At 35.7% G+C, this 19540-nt stretch overlaps 1 protein-coding gene across 1 annotated transcript in view; it reads left to right on the forward strand.

Moving 5' to 3' along the window:
* Window positions 1-19540, forward strand: part of Pxdnl (peroxidasin like) — a 439633-nt gene that overhangs the window by 323489 nt on the left and 96604 nt on the right. Inside the window, exons 11-14 of the mRNA XM_078017185.1 lie at window positions 755-871; window positions 3080-3238; window positions 14125-14237; window positions 17009-17165. Of these exons, the coding sequence (XP_077873311.1) occupies window positions 755-871; window positions 3080-3238; window positions 14125-14237; window positions 17009-17165 (546 nt within the window). The remainder of the gene's footprint in view (window positions 1-754; window positions 872-3079; window positions 3239-14124; window positions 14238-17008; window positions 17166-19540) is intronic.

Consider the following 19540-nt stretch of genomic DNA (forward strand, 5'->3'; position numbering starts at 1 on the left):
ACATATGCAAACACTTCTATGTTTTTAGTATCCTTGCTGATAAATCATTGGGAATATCATGAAAGGAGTTCCCAGAGAAGGGGGTCCTCGACTCAGGATATGTGGGATCCTTGGCATTTGTGACAGAAATAAATTTCAGCATGCACCAGTCAGCTGAGACACAGACAGTTTTATTAAGAAAGCAGATACATTTTTAAGAGTTCGCTATCTCACAGGAGAGACATCACTTGGGGCAGAGTAAGAAACACATTACGGGAGAATGCTGGCCATCTTGAGAGTGAGTTTTGGGGGTAAAGCAAAGAATATGCGTCAAGGGAGAATGAAGGCTATCTCCAGAGGAAGAAAGACACACCCATTGGTGTGTGGCAGTTGGTAGGGGCTGAACTAGAGTCAGGACAGAATGTAACACAATTTTGCACAGTTTTCTCTTGGCTTGCACTTTTGTGCATTGTTACTTTTGCAGGAAAGCACCTGAACCAAGGGTGCAGGCCAAGGAAAAGGTCCTGGTTGCTTAAGAATGCTTGTTTTGCATTTTAAAGGTTCTTGGGTGTTTACTGTTTTCCAGGTGTTGGGCTCCTGGGGACTTCTCTTTTGAAACTCAGTCTCTCTTTTTCTCTATCCTCAAGTTGCTATCTCAAAACTAATTCTAATTACAAAACATATTTCAATTTTTAAACATATTTTCTTTCTTCTCGTGTTGTTATTAAAATGTTCCAAAATGATTTGTGATTTTAGTGGCCTATTTTGTCTTCAGCTCCACCACAATTTGTAAGAAGCCCCGAGGACCAGGTGGTGTTGGAGGAGCATGCTGTAGAACTTCTTTGTGAAGCTGAAGGCCGCCCACCACCAGTTATCCTCTGGACCAAAGCAGGTATTAGCACTTCCATAAATGATTGTGGGAAGAAATGAGTACCTTCTCTTTTTGGAAAGTACAAAAAATAGTTTAATTATCACAAGTACATTGTGGACATCTAGACAGCACACTCTAAGTACTACACCATCTTAAATTTTCTGGTGTTTTAAGTTTTGGTATTTGAATGTATGACCTTCCTGAAATCATACTTTTACTCTGGGAGATAGATTCTAGACTTTAAAAATAAAATTATTGGAAAGTTTAGTGTTTTTTTTTTTAATACCAAAAGCTAGCCTGCAAAATGTTAGAGATTTCTTTTGAACTAATCTTCAACTTGAATCCAAAAATTCTTTTAGTACAAAATGGAATCAGAAATGAAACAAAATGCTAAATGGAGCTCCAACTTATTAAACTTAAATGAAACTTTCAGAATAGAGCTGCTGTTCTTGAAGTGTGAGTAGCCTGGGTACAGGGCCTGGCAAACAGGGTCCAGCCTCCCATCCAGAGGGACCAGGCACTCTTAGGGAACCTGAGAACATTGTACAACAAGATGCACAGTGGGCTGGATGAGAGATTGATGAAGACTCTCTGGGCTTGGAAATCTTAGCTTCTACATTAGTTAAAGTGCTAAGTTAAATTCAAAATATGTCTATGCATTTTGAAATTTTTGGATTAAAATTTCTGCTCTGTTCTTGCTCTGGGACTTGGAGAAGTAGACAACAGTGCTTACAAGGTGGACTTTGGAGCCCTAAAGCCTAGATTCATCTCTACTCCTTCTTTTACTAGTTGCATGAATTTAGAAAGTAAATTAGCCATTGTTTATTAGCGTACTCTCAACTATGTGCTGGGGGTGATGAAATGTACTATATCATCAGAGGGTTGTAAGAATTGATCTGAATATGCTTAAAATTTTAGATATTTGGAACAAGTAGCTGCCAACCTGTGTGCACACTCAATAAAGTTAGCTATTGCTTTTTCTAATTGTAACAAGACATCAGTAAGCTATAAGTTTTTACTGAAATAGTTGAGAATGACAACCCTATTTAATTGCTAGTGACCATGAGGAATAAAGTGTTGAGAAGGATCCAGGAGCTCAGTGTAAGCTCAAAGGTAAGAAGTACAGTGGTGGCTTGGGGTGTGGCTCTGGGGGTTATCAGCAGGAGTGTCACAAAAATACCACATTTGGTATGCTGCCTAAGCACTTTAAATATTCTTTTCCCATAATCCTTTTATATTCTCAATATTGTATACATTTGACGAACCAATGTTAGAGAGGTATTTGAAAATTGTATTAGTAATCAGATTGGTTCTGAAATTTCCATTCTAATTGTGGTTAAAACTGAGAAGGCAAGCAGGTAGGTGAGGTGATTCATAAAGAGGCCAAGCTATTTTCCTGGTGGGAGATGATAAATCCTTGCAATACAGTGATACTGCCTGCGGGTTATCGGTGACGAGTTCTCTTCCCCGACATGTTGAAGTTTGAACATTAGAGAAGCAGCTGAGGGAAGACTATAAAGCAGGGTTTATTTAAAAAGGGGTAACATAGACTTCTCCCAGGATGGAGAAGAGACCACAGCTGGTATCCTGGTATCCCCAGAAGCCAGGTGTTCTGCCCTATTTATATGTCCTAGGCTTCCTTTATTCTCCTGCCCTCTTCCCTTCATCTTTCTCCCTACAGTGTATGTGACTAGGCCCAGGAGTGCTCGGTGGGATGGCCAAAAGGTGGGAAACAGGTGGGCTGAAGGGGGAAGGGCAGGATGGAGCAGCCAAGGACACATTAATTAACAACTTTAATAACTCCCTGTAGAAGCGAAGGACATTCCTGGGACTAGTTACCTTGGCAACAGGTTGGAGCCAGGGCAGGTTCTTGATAAGGGTGGAGGAAGGGCTCAGAAGGAATTAACATTTCAATGTTTCAGGGGACAGTCTCCAACTTGCTGGACTCACTCAAAATTGGCCTCCTTGATCCAACCTGACTCAATTTACCTATTTATACTGACTGCCTGTCTAATTCTCGTTTCAACGGTGGCAGAGGTTTGGGAGGTCAGGTCGAGGCTCATGCCATATTTGGGGGAATGTGATACAGAAAGGAGCCATCCCAGTTCACCCCACGGATTTCCTGAAAGAAGGATCTCAGGCTTTATTAGGACAGTCATGTAGTTCTGGCCTTTCGCTCCTTGAGTCATACAGATGCAATACAGAGTACTTTCTTTTCCTCTTTTGCAGGAAGACAGCTCCCTGTGGAAGGCCGACATACAGTTCTTTCCTCTGGCACTCTGAGAATTGACCGTGTAGCACAGCACGATGAAGGTCAATATGACTGCCAAGCAGTCAGTCCACTGGGGGTGAAAAAGGTGTCTGTCCACCTGACCGTAAAGCCCAAAGGTAATAAGTGCCAAGATTCATTTTCACATTCTAAAGAGATTCTCTCTTCTCATGTTTTCAAAACACCCAGCAGAGACCCCATTACTTAAACAATTTTTTTTTTTTAGGATCTAAGAAATCGATAATTTCATACTTTTCTTCTTCTGTATAACTTCTCTTTCTACATTAAAATTTTACTTTTATTAATAGTAATTGCAATGTTTTCTTTAAAAGTCATTTCATGGGGCTGAGGTTGTTGGTTCACATATATAGAGACTAATTTACATTTTCTGCACTCTTTGCATCTTGATATAATTTCCTAAGTTTCTCTACAAGTCCTGCATGATTGTTTTGATGTAGTAGTTCTAAATTCAGAGGTAACACATATTTAGATAAGAACATATGATAAGTAAAAACAAAGTTTAGCCCTATATAGCAATGTAAGCATAAGAAGAAACATGAATAATGCCAAACTGTTCACAATAAACATGAACACATGAGTACATCAAGTTACTACTATGTATTGATGTATTGTCTATTATTAATTATCTTACCCCTCTATTTTAGACATTAAATGCTTTTTTGTTTTTTTTTTTTTTTTTGGTACTAGGATTGAACCCAGAGGTACTTTGCCACCGAACCACATCTCCAGCCCACTTTTTTTTTTTTTCTGAGACAGTCTCATTAAGTTGCTTAGGACCTCCCTAAGTTGCTGAGACTGACTTTGAACTTGTGTTCCTCCTGCCCTCATTTTCTGAGCTGCTGATGTTATAGGAATACAACACCATGCCCAGCTTAAATGCTCATTTTTAAATGAAGTTGAGATTCGAGAGGAGAAGTTAGCATTGGCATCCCAATGTGCAAATAGCAACTCAAATGAGTGGGATGATTTGAAATACAATTATGGAAAGATGAAGGGATATGAAATGTCTCTGGCGAACCCATTTCTGTCTAAGAGTAAATATCGAAAACTGCTCTGAAGAATATTCCAAACTGTTTTTGAACTAATTTTCAACTAAAGCCCATCCACTAGAAGTTTTTAGATCAATGTTTGCAAAACATGGAAGTGATATTAAATGAACAAATATTAATCAAATAAGATATAATATGCAGATGCATATTGATTGATATATTGATATTGATATCGATTTACAATGATTGATCTTCCTTTTGCCCCATTTTCACATCTTTCAGTTGTCCATCTCCTATCAGTCCTTCACGCCTCAATATGGAGGCCACTGATCTTCCCTAAGGAGGGATCTTCCACTCTCTAAGGTGTCCCTGTTGAAGTGAGCATTAGAGTATACTAGTTAGTCTAACCAAATACTGCTAGAATATGCCATTTAATTTAATCTAATTAGAGTATATCATTGGACACATGTAGAAGTATTTGATAAATCCATCAAATATCCATAGCCCAGAAAATATTATGAGCAATATTCATGAATGTGGAAGTAAACAAACAAGTGTTTTAAAGAATAGATGTATAAGTGTTGCAGCAGATTTTGTGAAGATTATGAATAGCAAGGCCCAAGTGGAAGGAAGTTGTTTGAACAGTTGGTTGTATTAGACCTAGAATAGGTCTTGATTTCATGCTACCTAACTATTGAGTCTTGATCAGATCCATGTTTTAGAATATAACTCAACCCAAAGTGAACAGGATAGGTTCTAGTGAAGAAACACTAGAAACTAGTAAGAAACTAGTCACTTGACCTGAACTGGGATCGCAACAACTGGGAAGAATAAGTGAATTCAAGAAAAATTATGACAGATGGAACCATTTTATCTATGAGATTATAAAGAGCATTTTTTTCTTCTTCTTTTTTAAAAATATTTTTTACTTGTAGACGGACCTTTATTTATTTATTATTTATTTATTTATTTTTAAGTGGTACTGAGGATCAAACCCAGTGCCTCACTCATGCTAGGGGAGCGCTCTACCACTGAGCCTCAACCTTGGCTCTTTTTGCCTTCTTTTCCAATCCCTGAAGCAATTTAAATATATCGTACTGTGATGAAGGAGCAAATAAAGATGAGGTCCCAAAACAAACGCATCAGGAGACACTATTTAGAGAAAGTGGTGGAGGTGACTCCGTAAAGACTTGATATTTGAGCAGAGACTTGGGTGAAGTAAGATTTAACATGTTTGCTAAGGGATGAATAGAGTTTAGTCCAAAGATTGTACGAGGAAACATATCACAGATGGAAGCAAAAAAGAGTGACATCTTTGAGAAGAGAAAGAATATCGTATGTTTCAAAGTACTGGGTGTTTCTGTAATTTAGTGAGCAAAGGAGAGAGTATCTCTGGATGAGTCTGGGGCTGTGGGTAAAAGAAGGATTGGTTATGCAAGAAAATATTAAGATTTGGCATTTTGACCAAAGAGTTGTAGATGCCACTGATGCCTTAGAGACAGGGGCAGACATGAGGCACTCAAAGTCTGCTGCTAGTTTCTGTTCATAGAATTTGGGGCAAAACCAAGCATTTATTTTTAAGACATGCTTGGTAAAAATCTATTTTCCAGTGAAGATATTGAATTATCAGTGGGGAATAGAAATCTGTATTTCAAAATACAGGCCTTGGCTAGGATGTAGGTGTGGGAATCACTGCAATTGGGTAATGTTTAAAAAATTGGCAGAGAAGAAGGAGAGACTGGAGAAGTGGAGCCCTAAGTAATTTCCTGTCTTGAGAGCTGAATAAAGGAGGAAATGTCAAATCCTGCACAAGAGGGAGAAGTGGTCATAGAAGTGTGAAGAAGTCAAGTCATGACATATAAGCCCTGCGAAATGTTCAGGAAAGCTCTGTGGACGACGGCTCATCACGGGAATGAGAGTGCAAGCGGATACAAATGGGCAAAATCCTTTAGTGAGGTGCAAGTTATCCGAGCAGTTAGCAAGAACCCAGGCTGCATAAATTATAGTTAATTAGAATGAGGCTTCTGGCCGTCAAAGGAATAGAATCTCTGAAAAGTTCTGTTATCAAATTTTAAAAAAAATTTCCTACCTTAAAAAATGTGATTTATTATACTGCATAACTAGGCTGGCAGAAAGTAAGTTGAAGTTATTTCAACCAAAAAGAAATTAAAAAAAAAAAAGAAAGTTGGCTGATCCAAAATCAGAATGTTGAGAAGTATATGTGCACCAAAGGAAAGGTGACACAAATAGGCCATTGCCTGTCAAGACTGCAGCACAGACAGGGAGATTTGGAGGAGTGGCAAGGTGGTGAATGCAAATGGTCATGGCCTTCTGAACCAGGCAAGGGAGCTAGTGTGGAGGACAGAGGGCTCACAGAGAAGCTAACACAGACCCATATGGAGAAAAGCATTATGTTTAAGACTTGAATTTGCCTAAGATGGGGTACATCAAATCAACAAAGGGTACGACACACCCAAGAGAATAAACAATGCAAACATAAGAATGAGTCATGAATAATTTTATCAATAAATAGATAAGCTTAAGGATTTTAGGAATTAAAATAAAAAGATCTGTTATAAGAACATCTGAAACATTTAAGAAAATAAAATTTATCATAAAAATGAGGAGTCAACAAACATGAAAGAGTAAGATAACACAAGTTTTCTCAATAAAAGATAACATCATGAAAAAAATTTTAAATATATGTTAAATAGCAAATTAGGCATGCTTAAGGGGAAAAAAATCAGTGAACTAGATTGAAAGTGTAAGATATATAAACAAACTGAAAACACATAGAGGACAGAAATGGATGTTCTCGGTCTCAAGATAGAAGAAAGGGAAGGTAGACAATGTTGGAGAGCTTTTAGCTAACATAACTAGAACCAAGGAAACATAAATCCAGGCTAGGATGAAGCAGTATAGATTAAGCAGAATAAATGACATATTGCTAAATATAAATAATTTACATTGCTGTCAGTAGCAATAGGTGTCAGACGATGTTGGAACCACGTCTTCCAAGTGTTTCAAGAAAAGTAACTGGAAATTTAGTATTGTAAAAGTATCAAATCTTCTAGCAATAGGAATAAAGGACGTTATGAGAAAAAGTTCTGAATAATCTCAACACAAAATATCAATGGAACCCACAGACATTACTAGGTTAATGGAGAATTATCATCAGATGCAGAGAAAAGTTTGATTAAATTTGCCATCTCTTCATTGTTTAGAAAAAATATATTAGCAATATAAAAGTGAACAAGTAAAACCCCTTTTATAAAAAAAAGAGAACATAGGAAAGGATGCTTTTCAAGGTGAAATGATAAAAATATTCCCTTTAAACTTAGAAAGTAGACTGTATTTGTCTAATGTTATAAGGGAATATCTTAGCCTGTACAAAAGGGCAAGAAATAACAGCATATCTTAGAAACTTAGAAGGAATACAAACATTTTATTACTTATATGTAATAGAATTTTTTCTTATACACAATCCAAAAGTAGCTACAGATATACTATAAAATAGGGGTTAAGTAAGATTATTAAATCTAATGTCAAGTACAAACTGTTTTCTATTCTATGTGCCAGTGACAAGCAGGATGCTTAATTTTATTATAAAAATGATACTTCTTAAAATATCAAGAAAGTATAAGTTAGTTAAAAATAAATCTAACAAAAGATGTACAAGAGCCATGTGGAAAAAAATGTCATTACAAGAAATTGAAGAAGATAGACTTATTATTGCAAAAAAATGTTAATTTTTCTAATATTGATTTATAGCTCAATGCAATTCCAGATAAAATCCTAAAAGAGTTCTTGGTGGGAGATGAAGGGATGATTCTAAAATGCAGATGAAAAGAGAAAGACCCAAGAATAACTAAGATGATTATACATCTATCAGAAATTACATATTTTACTACTGGCCTAGAGATGACTTGATCAATTGAGCAGTAGTCAATTCAGTTGATGGCAGTAGTGGTGTTGTGCATGACTATAGAATCTAGGTATCCTCAGTGAATTGTTCTGAGCAACTGGTTGTCCACAGGGAAAACAAAAGTATGTCCTTACTCCACCCTATATCCCCAAATCAATTCCAGATTAAAAAAATGACTCTAAAATCTAAAACAGATATTTAACTCTTTTTGAATAACAAATAAAATTTATCTGCAAAACAAATTACAACCCTCTTAGCCTAAAAGAAAAGATTAATGTTCAAACCTTTGATTCATAAGTCACAAAGAGAAGATTTTGGCAACATATTTAACTAACAAGTGTTCTTTGATATCTGTAATATACAAAGAACTCCCTAAATCAGTAAGAAAATAAGTAAAGAAAAAAAATTTTAAAATGAGCAGATAGTACAATTTAGGAAAAAAAAATGTTAATTTTCTATACTTTCAGGGGAATAATGTAGATGTATAAGGTGAAATTCTTTTTAATTTTAAAGGGAACATTTCATCTTGAAAAATGCCCTTTCTTACAGTTTTTGTGTTTTGGGGGAGGAGTATTGGGGAACGAATCCAAGGGCGCTTAACTACTGAGCCACATCCCCAGCCCCTTTTTGTATTTTATTTAGAGACAGGGTTACACTGAGTTATTTAGGGCCTTGCTAAATTGCTGAAACTGGCTTTGATCTTGAAATCCTCCTGTCTCAGCCTCCTGAGCCTCTGGGATTACACACCTAGCTATTTCCTACAGTTTTTTTTTTTTTTTTTTTTTTTACCGAAAAGACTTAGAAGTCTACATGAAGTCAAATGAGGAAATGAAAGGGCAGTAGAGAAAAGAGTTCTGCTCTAGGGTGTGGAATTAGATATTTCCAAGATATTGTAAGCAGTGACACAGTCCATGATAATGAGAAGCTGTGTGACAGGAGGTCAAAGTGGCTGGAAATAAAGGAGGTCAAATAATGAGGCTAGGATGTGGGGTTTAGATGCGAGAGGTTCCTGGCTGAATCAGTTTCCCTGGGATCCTTAAGCAATGTGCACTCTGTTGAATATTATTTCCATGTATGTTCATGTCATTGATTAATTTTATCTAAGGTTTTAATTTTGAGATAATTATAGAATGATATTCAGTTGTAAGAAAAAACACAAAAGATCCCATTTGTCCTTTTCTAGCAGTGACATCTTTCAAAACAATATCACAACCAGGATATTGACATCAGTATCTCAAGATACAGTTTCTCTCCCTGCAAGAATCACCTATATTGTCTTCTCAAAACCACACCCCTCTCCCTCCCATTTTCTTGCCCTCTCACATTTCTCACCTCCCAAAACCCTGACAAGTACCAGTGTGTTCTCTATTTCTATAATTTTGTTGTTTCAAGAATTTTATGTGCATGCCGCAGCAACTTCGGAGGCTGAAACGGGAGGATTACAAGTTGAAAGCCAGCCTCAGCAGCTTAGGGAAGCCCTAAGCAATTTAATGAGTCTCTGTCTCAAAATAAAAAAAAATAAAAGGAGGTAGGGAAGTGGCTTAGTGGTTAACTACACCTGAGTTCAATTCCTGGTACCAAAAAGAAAAAAAGAAAAAAAAAGAATTTTATATAAACAAAATCATACAGTACATAATCTTTTTGGATTGGCTCTTTACTTAGCATAATTATTTAGAGGTTCATTCAGAAAGCATATATATCAGTATTTTGTCCTTTGTGTTGTTCTGTAGTAGAACTCCAAGGCATGGATCATTTGCTATTTGTTTTATCATTCACTTGTTGAAGGACATCTGGGTTGTTTCCAGCTTTGGGCTATCATAAATAAAAGTGCTGTAAAGATCCATGTACAGGTTTTTATGTGAATTTAAGTTTTTATTACTCAGGGATAGGTGCCTAAGAGAGCAATTGTTGTATTAGTTGGTAGTTGGCATGTTTACATTTTTAAAAATAAATTCAAAATCCTTTTCAGAATGGCTATACTATTTTATAACCTCACCCGTGGTATGTAATCTAATTTCTTTACATCCTTGCCAACTACTTCTGTTCCTGTTTTATATATATATTTTTTTGTTTTAGTCATTTTGATAGGTATGCAATAATACCTCAATGTGGCTTTAATTTGCATTTCCACAATGTCTAATGATGTTAAGAACCTTTTCACGTGTTGATTTGTTATCTGTATATCCTCTTTGGTACAATGATATGTCTTTGGCCCATTTTCTGTTTGAACTGTTTGATTTTTTTTTCCCCTAACAATTGGTTTTTTAGGTCCCTTCATATATTTTATATACTAACCCTTTGTTGTATATGTGTTTTGCAAAATATTTCTTCTCCTTCCCTAAGTTGTCTTTTAGTTTTCAACCTGGTCTTTTACTAATAAAAATTTTAATTTTCATGAAGTGTAGTTTTCTTTGATGGATCTCACTTTTTATACAGAATCAAAACTTTGGCCTATTATAAAAGTTTTCTCCTGTGTTTTCTTTTTTAACTTTCATAGTTAAAACAATTTATGTTTTATTGTTAATTGTGAGTTAATTTTGTATGAGACTGTATAGTGAGTCAAGATTCATTTTTCTGCCTGTGATTATTCAATTGCTCCTGCACATTTGTTGAAAGGCTTTCATTGAATTGCTCTCGCACCTCTGTCGGAATGAACTGGGCATGCTTGTGTGGATCTTGCTCTGCTTCATTAATGTGTGAGTCTGTGTCCATCTTCTCAGTACCACACACTTTAATTACCATAGCTTGTTGGTCTGTTTTTAAATCCAGGAGGGTGATTCTTTTCACTTTATTCTTCTTTGACAAAATTATTTAGTTTTCTTTGCACTTCTAAATAAATTTTAGAGTAATCGTGTCTGTATCTATTAAAAATTCTCTTGCTTGGATTTTAATGAAAATTGCATATCAATTTGTGAAGAAATGGCATCTTTACTGTCTTGAGACTTCCAACTCATGAATACATTGTTTAGATTTTCTTTCATTTCTTATATCATCCTCCTGTGGTCTTCAACACATGATTGTTCTGCTTGATTGAAACCTGAGCATCATATTTTTTTTTTTTTTTTTGGTTTCCTTTTGCTGTACTGGGGATTAAATATGTGGGTGCTCTACCATTCGCCTACATCCTCAGCCATTTTTATATTTTTTTTTAACCGTGAGACAGGATCTTGCTAAGTTGCTAAGACTGACCTGTAACTTGTAATCCTTCTGTCTCAGTCTCTTGAGTCTAAGGGATTATAGGTCTGTGCCACCCCCACCTGGCGCATACCATATTTTTGAACAATTCTGAATACTGTTTTTAAAAATTTTTGTGTTTGTGTGTTCATTGATTGAGTCCACAAATATGATTCACTGATTTTCCATTTATGCTGTATTCTGTGACCTTGCCAAACTCACTCTAGAATACTTTTGATATTTCTTAGAATTTTTTTTACATGGATAAAGGTGTCATCTGAAACAGAGTTTTATTTCTTCTTATCCTATTCCTTTGCTTTCCTTGTCCTTTACTTGCTATAATGCACTAGACTTTTCAGTTCTAAGTTGGATCAGAGTGGAGAAAGCACATGCCCCTGCCTTATTCCCCATCTGAAGGGAAGGTATCCCCTCACTACTTACTGCAGGATTATTTTTCAAGCTGTGTAGGTTCTCCTGTATTTCTGTTCTTCTGAAATCTTTTTCTTATTCTTTTCTTTTCTTTTTTTTTTTTTTTGGTACCAGGAATTGAACCCAGGGGTATTTAACCACTGAGCCACATCCCCAGCCCTTTTTATTTTTTCTTTTGAGACAGGGTCTTGCCAAATGGCTCAGGGGCTTACTGAGTCGCTGAGGCTGGCTTTGAACTGGCAATTCTCCTGTCTCAGCCTCCGGAGCTGCTGGGATTATAGGCATGCATCACCGTAGCTGGCTCTGAGAGCTTTTTCTAAACCATGAGTGAGTTGAATATAGTCAAACACATTTTGTGTATTGACTGATATCATGTGGTTTTTATTCGTTAGCTGTTAAAATAGCAAGTTATATAGGTATATCAACTGATTTCAAGTATTGAATCAGCATTGCGTTGCAGGATTAAACCTTAATTGGCCATGGTGTATAAACCCTTTAATATTGATGAATTCTATTTACCAATACTTTGTTGATGATTTATGTGTACATGTTCATGAGAGGTATTGGTTGTAGTTTTTTGTTTGCGACTTTTTGTTTGTTGTTTGGTACTGTCTCTATCTGATTTGGATGTTAGGGTCTGCTTCCTACAGTGTGTCAAAAAGTATTGCCTTCCTTTCTATTTTATGCAAGGAATCATATAGAGTCGTCATATTATATTTTAAAATCATTTAGTAGAATTCTCTAGCAAAATGATTTTAATTCTTTCCTTGAGATTCCTTTTTTGAGGGAAGGTTTTTCCCCATATTTTTACTGGTGCATTATAGTTGTCAATAATGGTGGGATTTATTGTTATATATTCATACATGTACACAACATAACAATAAAATTTGGCCAAAATCATCCCCCCTATTTCTCTATTTCTTCCCTCTTCTGGTCCCTTTCCTTTATTCTACTGATCTTCCTTCAATTTTCATGAGATTCCTCCACCCCCACTCACCTCTCTTTTCCTTTTTTCTCTCTAGTTCCATATATGAGAGAAAATATATGACCCTTGACTTTCTGAGTCTGGCTTATTTTGTTTAATATACTGTTCTGAAGTTCCATCCACTTTCCTTCGAGTGACATAATTTCATTTTTCTTATGGCTGAATAAGACTCTATTGTGTACATATACTACATTTTGTTTATCCATTTATCCATTTTTGATGTACAGCAGTTTGGCTATTATGAATTGTGCTGTTATAAACATGGAGATCTCTCTCTCTCTCTCTCTCTCTCTCTCTCTATATATATATATATATATATATATATATATATATATATATATATATATATGTAAATTTGATGTTAAAATTTGATGTTAACTGTGTAGCTTGCTTTTAGGTTTACCAAAAGATATTGAGAAAGAATAATGAAAACCCTTTCACCCACTCCTCAGCTGAATAAATAAAATATTGCAAATGTGGTTAACACTTGTGTGTGTGGGGTGTGTGTGTGTGTGTGTGTGTGTATATATATATATATATATATATATATATATATAGTCTTTAATATTTTAGGATTAATACCAAGGCGTGCTATATGGTGGTTCCATGCCTAGTTGTTTGAGGAAACTCCATATTGATTTCCATAGTGTTTGTACTAATTTACCATGCCACCAACAGGGTAAAGTGTCCCTTTTTCTCCACATTCTCTTCAGCATTTATCATTGCTTGCATTCTTGATGATTGCCATTTCTGACTGGAATGAGATGAAATCTAGGCGTAATTTTGATTTGCATTTTTTGGAGAGGAGGAGTTTTTAAAGATTGTAAATCCAATTTCCTTGCTCATTGTGGGAGCTATTTTAATCATCTAGTTCCTATTAATTGAGTTGAGACGGTCTGTGCTTTCTGAGGGAAAAATAATTCTACTTTAAAAAGGCATCCTTTTACATTAGCCAGAAATAAAATTTGATGTTAACTGTTGGGCTGGGGATGTGGCTCAAGCAGTAACATGCTCGCCTGGCATGCGCGGGGCGCTGGGTTTGATCCTCAGCACCACATAAAAATAAAAGATGATGTTTCCACCGAAAACTAAAAAATAAATATTTTTAAAAAGCTCTCTCTCTCTCTCTCTTTAAAAAAAAAATTGATGTTAACTGTGTAACTTGCTTTTAGGTTTACCAAAAGATATTGAGAAAGAATAATGAAAACCCTTGCATCCACTCCTCAGCCGAAGAAATAAAGTATTGCAAATGTGGCTAACACTTGTGTGCTTTCCTCTTCTTTTATTCCTGCTCTGTCCTCTGTCCTAATTATCACCAGCCTGGGTTTGGTGTTTATTATTCCCCTAGATGACCAAGTAAATTGACTTTTTAAAACTAACGTGGACAACCAATTTAGCATTTATATTTATACTGTTTGATGGGGTTGGCACATATTGACTAAAATGATACCGACAGGATGTTATCTTGGCTCATTCCTACAGCTCTCCCAGTGTTTACTCTACTTCCTCAGGATGCAAGGGTAGATGTTGGGAAGAATATAAACATTTCATGTCATGCTCAAGGAGAACCGCAGCCTATAATTACTTGGAGTAAGGTAAGATCTCAACTAAAACTTCTGCAATATTAAAAACATCGACAGGTGTATTGACCCACTGAAACCCAGACAATGATTCTCATACAGATTTATTACTGTTGTGATTTTTGCTAGCAGGCGATACTTTTCATGCTGCAGTAGATTTCTTTCTTTCTTTTTTTTTTTTTTTAAAGAGAGAGTGAGAGAGGAGAGTGAGAGAGAGAATTTTTTTTATTATTTATTTTCTAGTTCTCGGCGGACACAACATCTTTGTTGGTATGTGGTGCTGAGGATCGAACCCGGGCCGCACGCATGCCAGGCGAGCGCGCTACCGCTTGAGCCACATCCCCAGCCCCTTATTTCTTGATTCTTCTTTTTTTTAAGTGACTGAATCTGATTTTGGCTCAGGGTTTTGATAAAAATTTTGTCCTTCCTCATTTGCTTGGTGATAAAAACTTCATAAGCGTGACTAAGTTCCTTGAAGAAAAAATTGTTTTGCCACATATAAATTAAGCATTGTCGTGGCTATCGAGAAACCATTGTAAATTAATAACTCTGAAATGCATTAAAACTAGATCGTTAGCTGAAAATAAGAAAGGAATAAAAAATCCTGATATTAAAGGGACATGTCAAAAAAAAGCACTTCTAAAGGTTGAAAACTTGAATGGCTTTAAAGAAATAATAGATCTTTATTTATATATCTTATTTCTTTTGGTTCTTTGAGCTATAGTCTTGCAACACAATTGCTTCTTCCATTTTAGGTTTTTCATCACAATGAAATGATTTGTCTCAGATTTCTATGTTCTTAAAAAAATCAATGAAGGTGTACACACTTGAATGACAGGTTTTATGGAAAAGTGTGACAAAGTGTGAAATTAGTGAAAGATCACAGAACTGTGTTTACTAAAACCACTTAGTTTATTTTTGTTTGTATCAAATGGCAACAAAGCCACCTATTTTTGCTGGCTCTCTTCTTTTGTACTATAGCTGAGCACCGGGTGAGGTTCTCTATGAAGAGTAAGTTCGGTGCCTCCAATTGAGCTTGTTCCTCTCACATAGTCTTGAGTATTTTTTGTGAGACAGAAATCTCACTATGTTCCCTGGCCTGGCCTTACGCAACACCTACCTCTGCCTTAGCCTCCTGGTAGCTGGCATGTGCCACCATGCCAGTGTAAACTCTTTTTTGATTTAATACTGTCTATCCAAATGTTTTAATACTAACACAAGAACTGTGGAAAATACATATTTTTTGTCAGTATAAAGCCTTATCTGACATTCTACTAAATGCCAGCAAAATGTCTCAAAGTCCACCTTTTGGAAGGTAGGTTCTAATCACATATCGATGGGGTGCTACTCTATGCCAGACAATTTACATATACTATCCCATTTCATCTTCATAACAATCTTCCTCAGTTCAAAAGTTTGGAAAGGGTACGAATTAGGATACCTTTCAAATAAGTAGATAAGGGATTTATTGGAAAGCTATCTGATTGCTCATACTCTAAGCAAAAAGCACAGAGCTGGGAGTTCTGGTACTAAGTGAGAAGAAGGGAGGGGAAAAGAGTGAATTTGGAAAGAAGATGCAATGGTGGTCCAGCCAAAAGAAGGGAAGGGGAAAGACTACGGGGGCCCCGCACCTAGGCCATCTGGTCTCCTCAGATGTGCCCCTTGTAAGATCTCTTTCCAGCAGCTCTTCCATCAAGTAGGTCCTGTCCTCTCTTCTACTTCCTGTCACTGCCTAGCCTGAGTTACCATCTGCCTGTCACCTGGGACTTGTTTCCTAGCATTGTCCCAAGACAGCTGCACAAATCTGAAAACGTATAAGACATTCTCAGACTCTAACCTTTATGGTTACTCTCTGGCCCGTTGGCTATTACTGGAGTATGAATTCTTTTGAAAAATAAAATCTCTCTTTAGTTTCATGAGAGTCTTTTGGAGAGGGGCAAGATAATGGTATCTCTACTGCAATCTCTGAAAGCCAATATCTTTTTCTTTTTAAAATTAACATCATAATGATGATGGACATTTAAAAATAAAATTCTTTATTTTATTTTTTGGGTACTCAATCACTGAGCCACCTCCCCAGCCTATTTTGTATTTTATTTAGAGACAAGGTCTCACTGAGTTGTTTAGCACATTGATTTTGCTGAGGCTGGCTTTGAACTCATGATCCTCCTGCCTCAGCCTCCTGAGCTGTTGGGATTATAGGAGTGTGCTACCGCACCTGGCAATAAATTCTTAATAATTAGTAGAGAATGCACTTTAATAGTAGTTTATATAAAATTAGTTACTTGTATCTTCTTAAAGTATATTTTTTTTAACTGGGAAATACAGTTATCTATATACCAGTGCAGCTATACAAAATGTGTATAGGGAAGTAAAAAATGAGGAAACATTTTGATGTTTTCAGGTGGTGGATTTGTGAGCATTTTTCTCCTTAAAATCATGTTCTTATTTTTATTGTCAGAATTGTCTTTTAGAAGTAAGCAGGTTGTTAATACTTTGTATATATCCATCTATTGAGTGATGGTTTTAAGATAATCACATGCTAAATAATACACGACTGAACTTATGAGTGTCATATTTATTTTAATTAGAAGACAAACAGCACTTTTGGGAATCTCTTTCTTCTCTTTGTTCTATTTATTTGATACCTCCTATAGGGCTTGATACATGGCAGGCACTCAGTAAATATTTGTTGAACAAATGGAGACTACATCAAATGAAGTGTCAATATTTACTTTTTAAGGACCCACGCTTTCTCCTAATGACAACCCTTTTTTACTCGGTAGGCAGGTATACAGATTACTGAGAGTGGTAAATTCCATATTGACAGTGGAGGCACACTGACCATCTACGACGCAGGCCAGGCTGACCAAGGAAGATACGAATGCTTGGCTCGGAATTCATTTGGCCTTGTTGGGGCAAACATGTTTCTTACAGTCACTGGTAGGTATTTAGAGATCCCATTTACAACAACCAAATAAATATGTTTGCACAGCTTCTTGTAATCCTGGTTCATCTTATTACTCATGTTCCTTTTTGCATTCTTTCTACCCAAATGTGTTAAAAATCAAATCAAAGCTATCCTATTATTTTAAAGTTTAAACTCTGTTTAGTGAATATGAAACAAAAACCATTATGCCAAAGGAGCATAACCAGCAAGGATTTGCCAATGTGTCTCATGTTATCTTGGAAGTTGGCAATTATAGAATGTAAGATGTGCTCATTGCCAAAATGTCGAGCGAAAGATTGAAGCATAACACGGAATTTAATGTGTCTGTTACTCTGGCCTAATATATCCTAGATTAAAATAAAAAGTTAACCAAACGGCTAAGTAAGCTTTGCTACCATCATATGCTTGGAAGCATTTATTACTGGCCCAAACAAGTGGTATTGCTTTCTGCATTTTATCATCATCCTGGTTAAATGGGCTTGCTATAACCTTTTGCTGGTTGATTTTATATCATGTTTTTAAAAAAAATTGCTCGCTATAGCTTTATAAAAAAATAAAATACCCCCCTTTCATTGGTTCAGTTCAAATTGGAAGAGAGAGAGAATACTTGTAGGCTAATTTGAGTGCAGGGAACTGGAGGCTCAGATGTGGTTATGCAAATGGAAACAAACTGTGATGAAGGGGTTTGGAATGTTCTCTGCAAAGAGGAAGCAATCCAGAGAAACACTGCATGTCTTCTTGTAGGAGTTGACATCCAAGTTTTTTTCTTTCTTTCTTTTTCTTTGAAAGTGAGTTTAGGAACTTTTCCTGTACTGAAAAATAGTGGTTAAAATAAAAACTTCAGTTATAAGTTGCGACAGTGCTGTTTTGGGCTTTGTCAATCATTCAATTTCCTTATAAATGGGCCAATTTCATAAATATGATTTCGCAGTTATTTCCCTCTTTTTTCCTAGCCCTTATGGGTGTATAAGAGAGATTGGGTAACTCTTTCATTCTAAATATAAGCCTGATTAAAAAGAGATTATCAAATCCTATCCTTAAATATGTTTCTATTTTTCTGTTAAATCAGTAGTCTCATATCCTTCCACTAAAATATTCTTTTGAGATATTAAATTTCTGAGCATTTCATCTGTCTGAATACTGTATGCAAAACATATATTTTCATTAGTGACACATTAGTTTTCATGAATTTATTATATTGTATGGTAAAAATGTACTAACTATAGAATATTATTTTGAAAATTGTAAAAAATGTAATTTAGTAACCAAAAACCAATTAGTCTAACAGAGTAAGAAATTCTTTATTGTTTTTAGTTTCTGAATGCTACAAAATCTTAGTCTCACTCTGATGTTATTCTCTGAGTTCATGTTTTTCCTGATTTAAAATCTTTGGTAGTTGTATTTCTTCTTATAAATTTTTGGAGTTTTCTTTCTGCTCTTCAACTATTTACGAGACCCACAAAAAGAATGTCCTTGAGGTATTTTGGAAAAGAGCCATCATAGCATTTAAAGTAACATTGCTATCTTCACAGATGTTAGAGATCTATCCATTAAACAAACATTTTTCTGTATCTGTCTCTGTTTTGCTTCATCACACATACAAAAGACACTAATTGCAGTGAAAAAGCATTTTAGAATCTCTAAAATAAGAATTGCAGTTAATTGACAGAAATTTAACTAAGCATCATTTAATATATTTATAGTTACATATGCATATTTCATATAACTATCATTTAATATATAATATATATTTTAATTTATATAACAATATATTATATATAATTATATATGATTTATGTAAAATGATGGTTAGTTAGAACATTATTTAATATGTACACATACTTTATATATGTGCATGTGTATATGTGTTTCAGTCAGTTTTTCACACTGTGATCAAAAGAAATAACAAGAACAATTTAAGGGAAGGAATAGTTTATCTGGGGCTCATGATTTCAGAGGTCTCAGTCCATAGATGGTTGGCTCCTTTGCTCTGGGCCCAAGGTGTGGCAGAACATCATGGTAGAAGAGGGTGGTAGAGGAAAGTAGCTTAGGACATGGTCACCAAGGACAAATATACACACGGAAAGCCCATCCCAAAGATCCAGCTCCTCTAGCCACACCTACCTGCCTATGGCTACCACCAAGCTAATCCCTATCAGGGGATTAATACATTGATCAAGTTAAAACTCTTATAACCCAATCTCTTCACCTTTAAACTTTCTTGCATTTTCTCACACATAAGCTTTTAGGGAACACCAAATATCTAAACCGTACACATACACATACACATACACACACACACACACACACACACACACACAAATTATTCAGATTAAAATGTGTTAATTAATCTATCAGATTTTAAAAC

This window comes from Ictidomys tridecemlineatus, chromosome 7 (genome assembly GCF_052094955.1).
Source record: "Ictidomys tridecemlineatus isolate mIctTri1 chromosome 7, mIctTri1.hap1, whole genome shotgun sequence".
NCBI lineage: Eukaryota > Metazoa > Chordata > Mammalia > Rodentia > Sciuridae > Ictidomys > Ictidomys tridecemlineatus.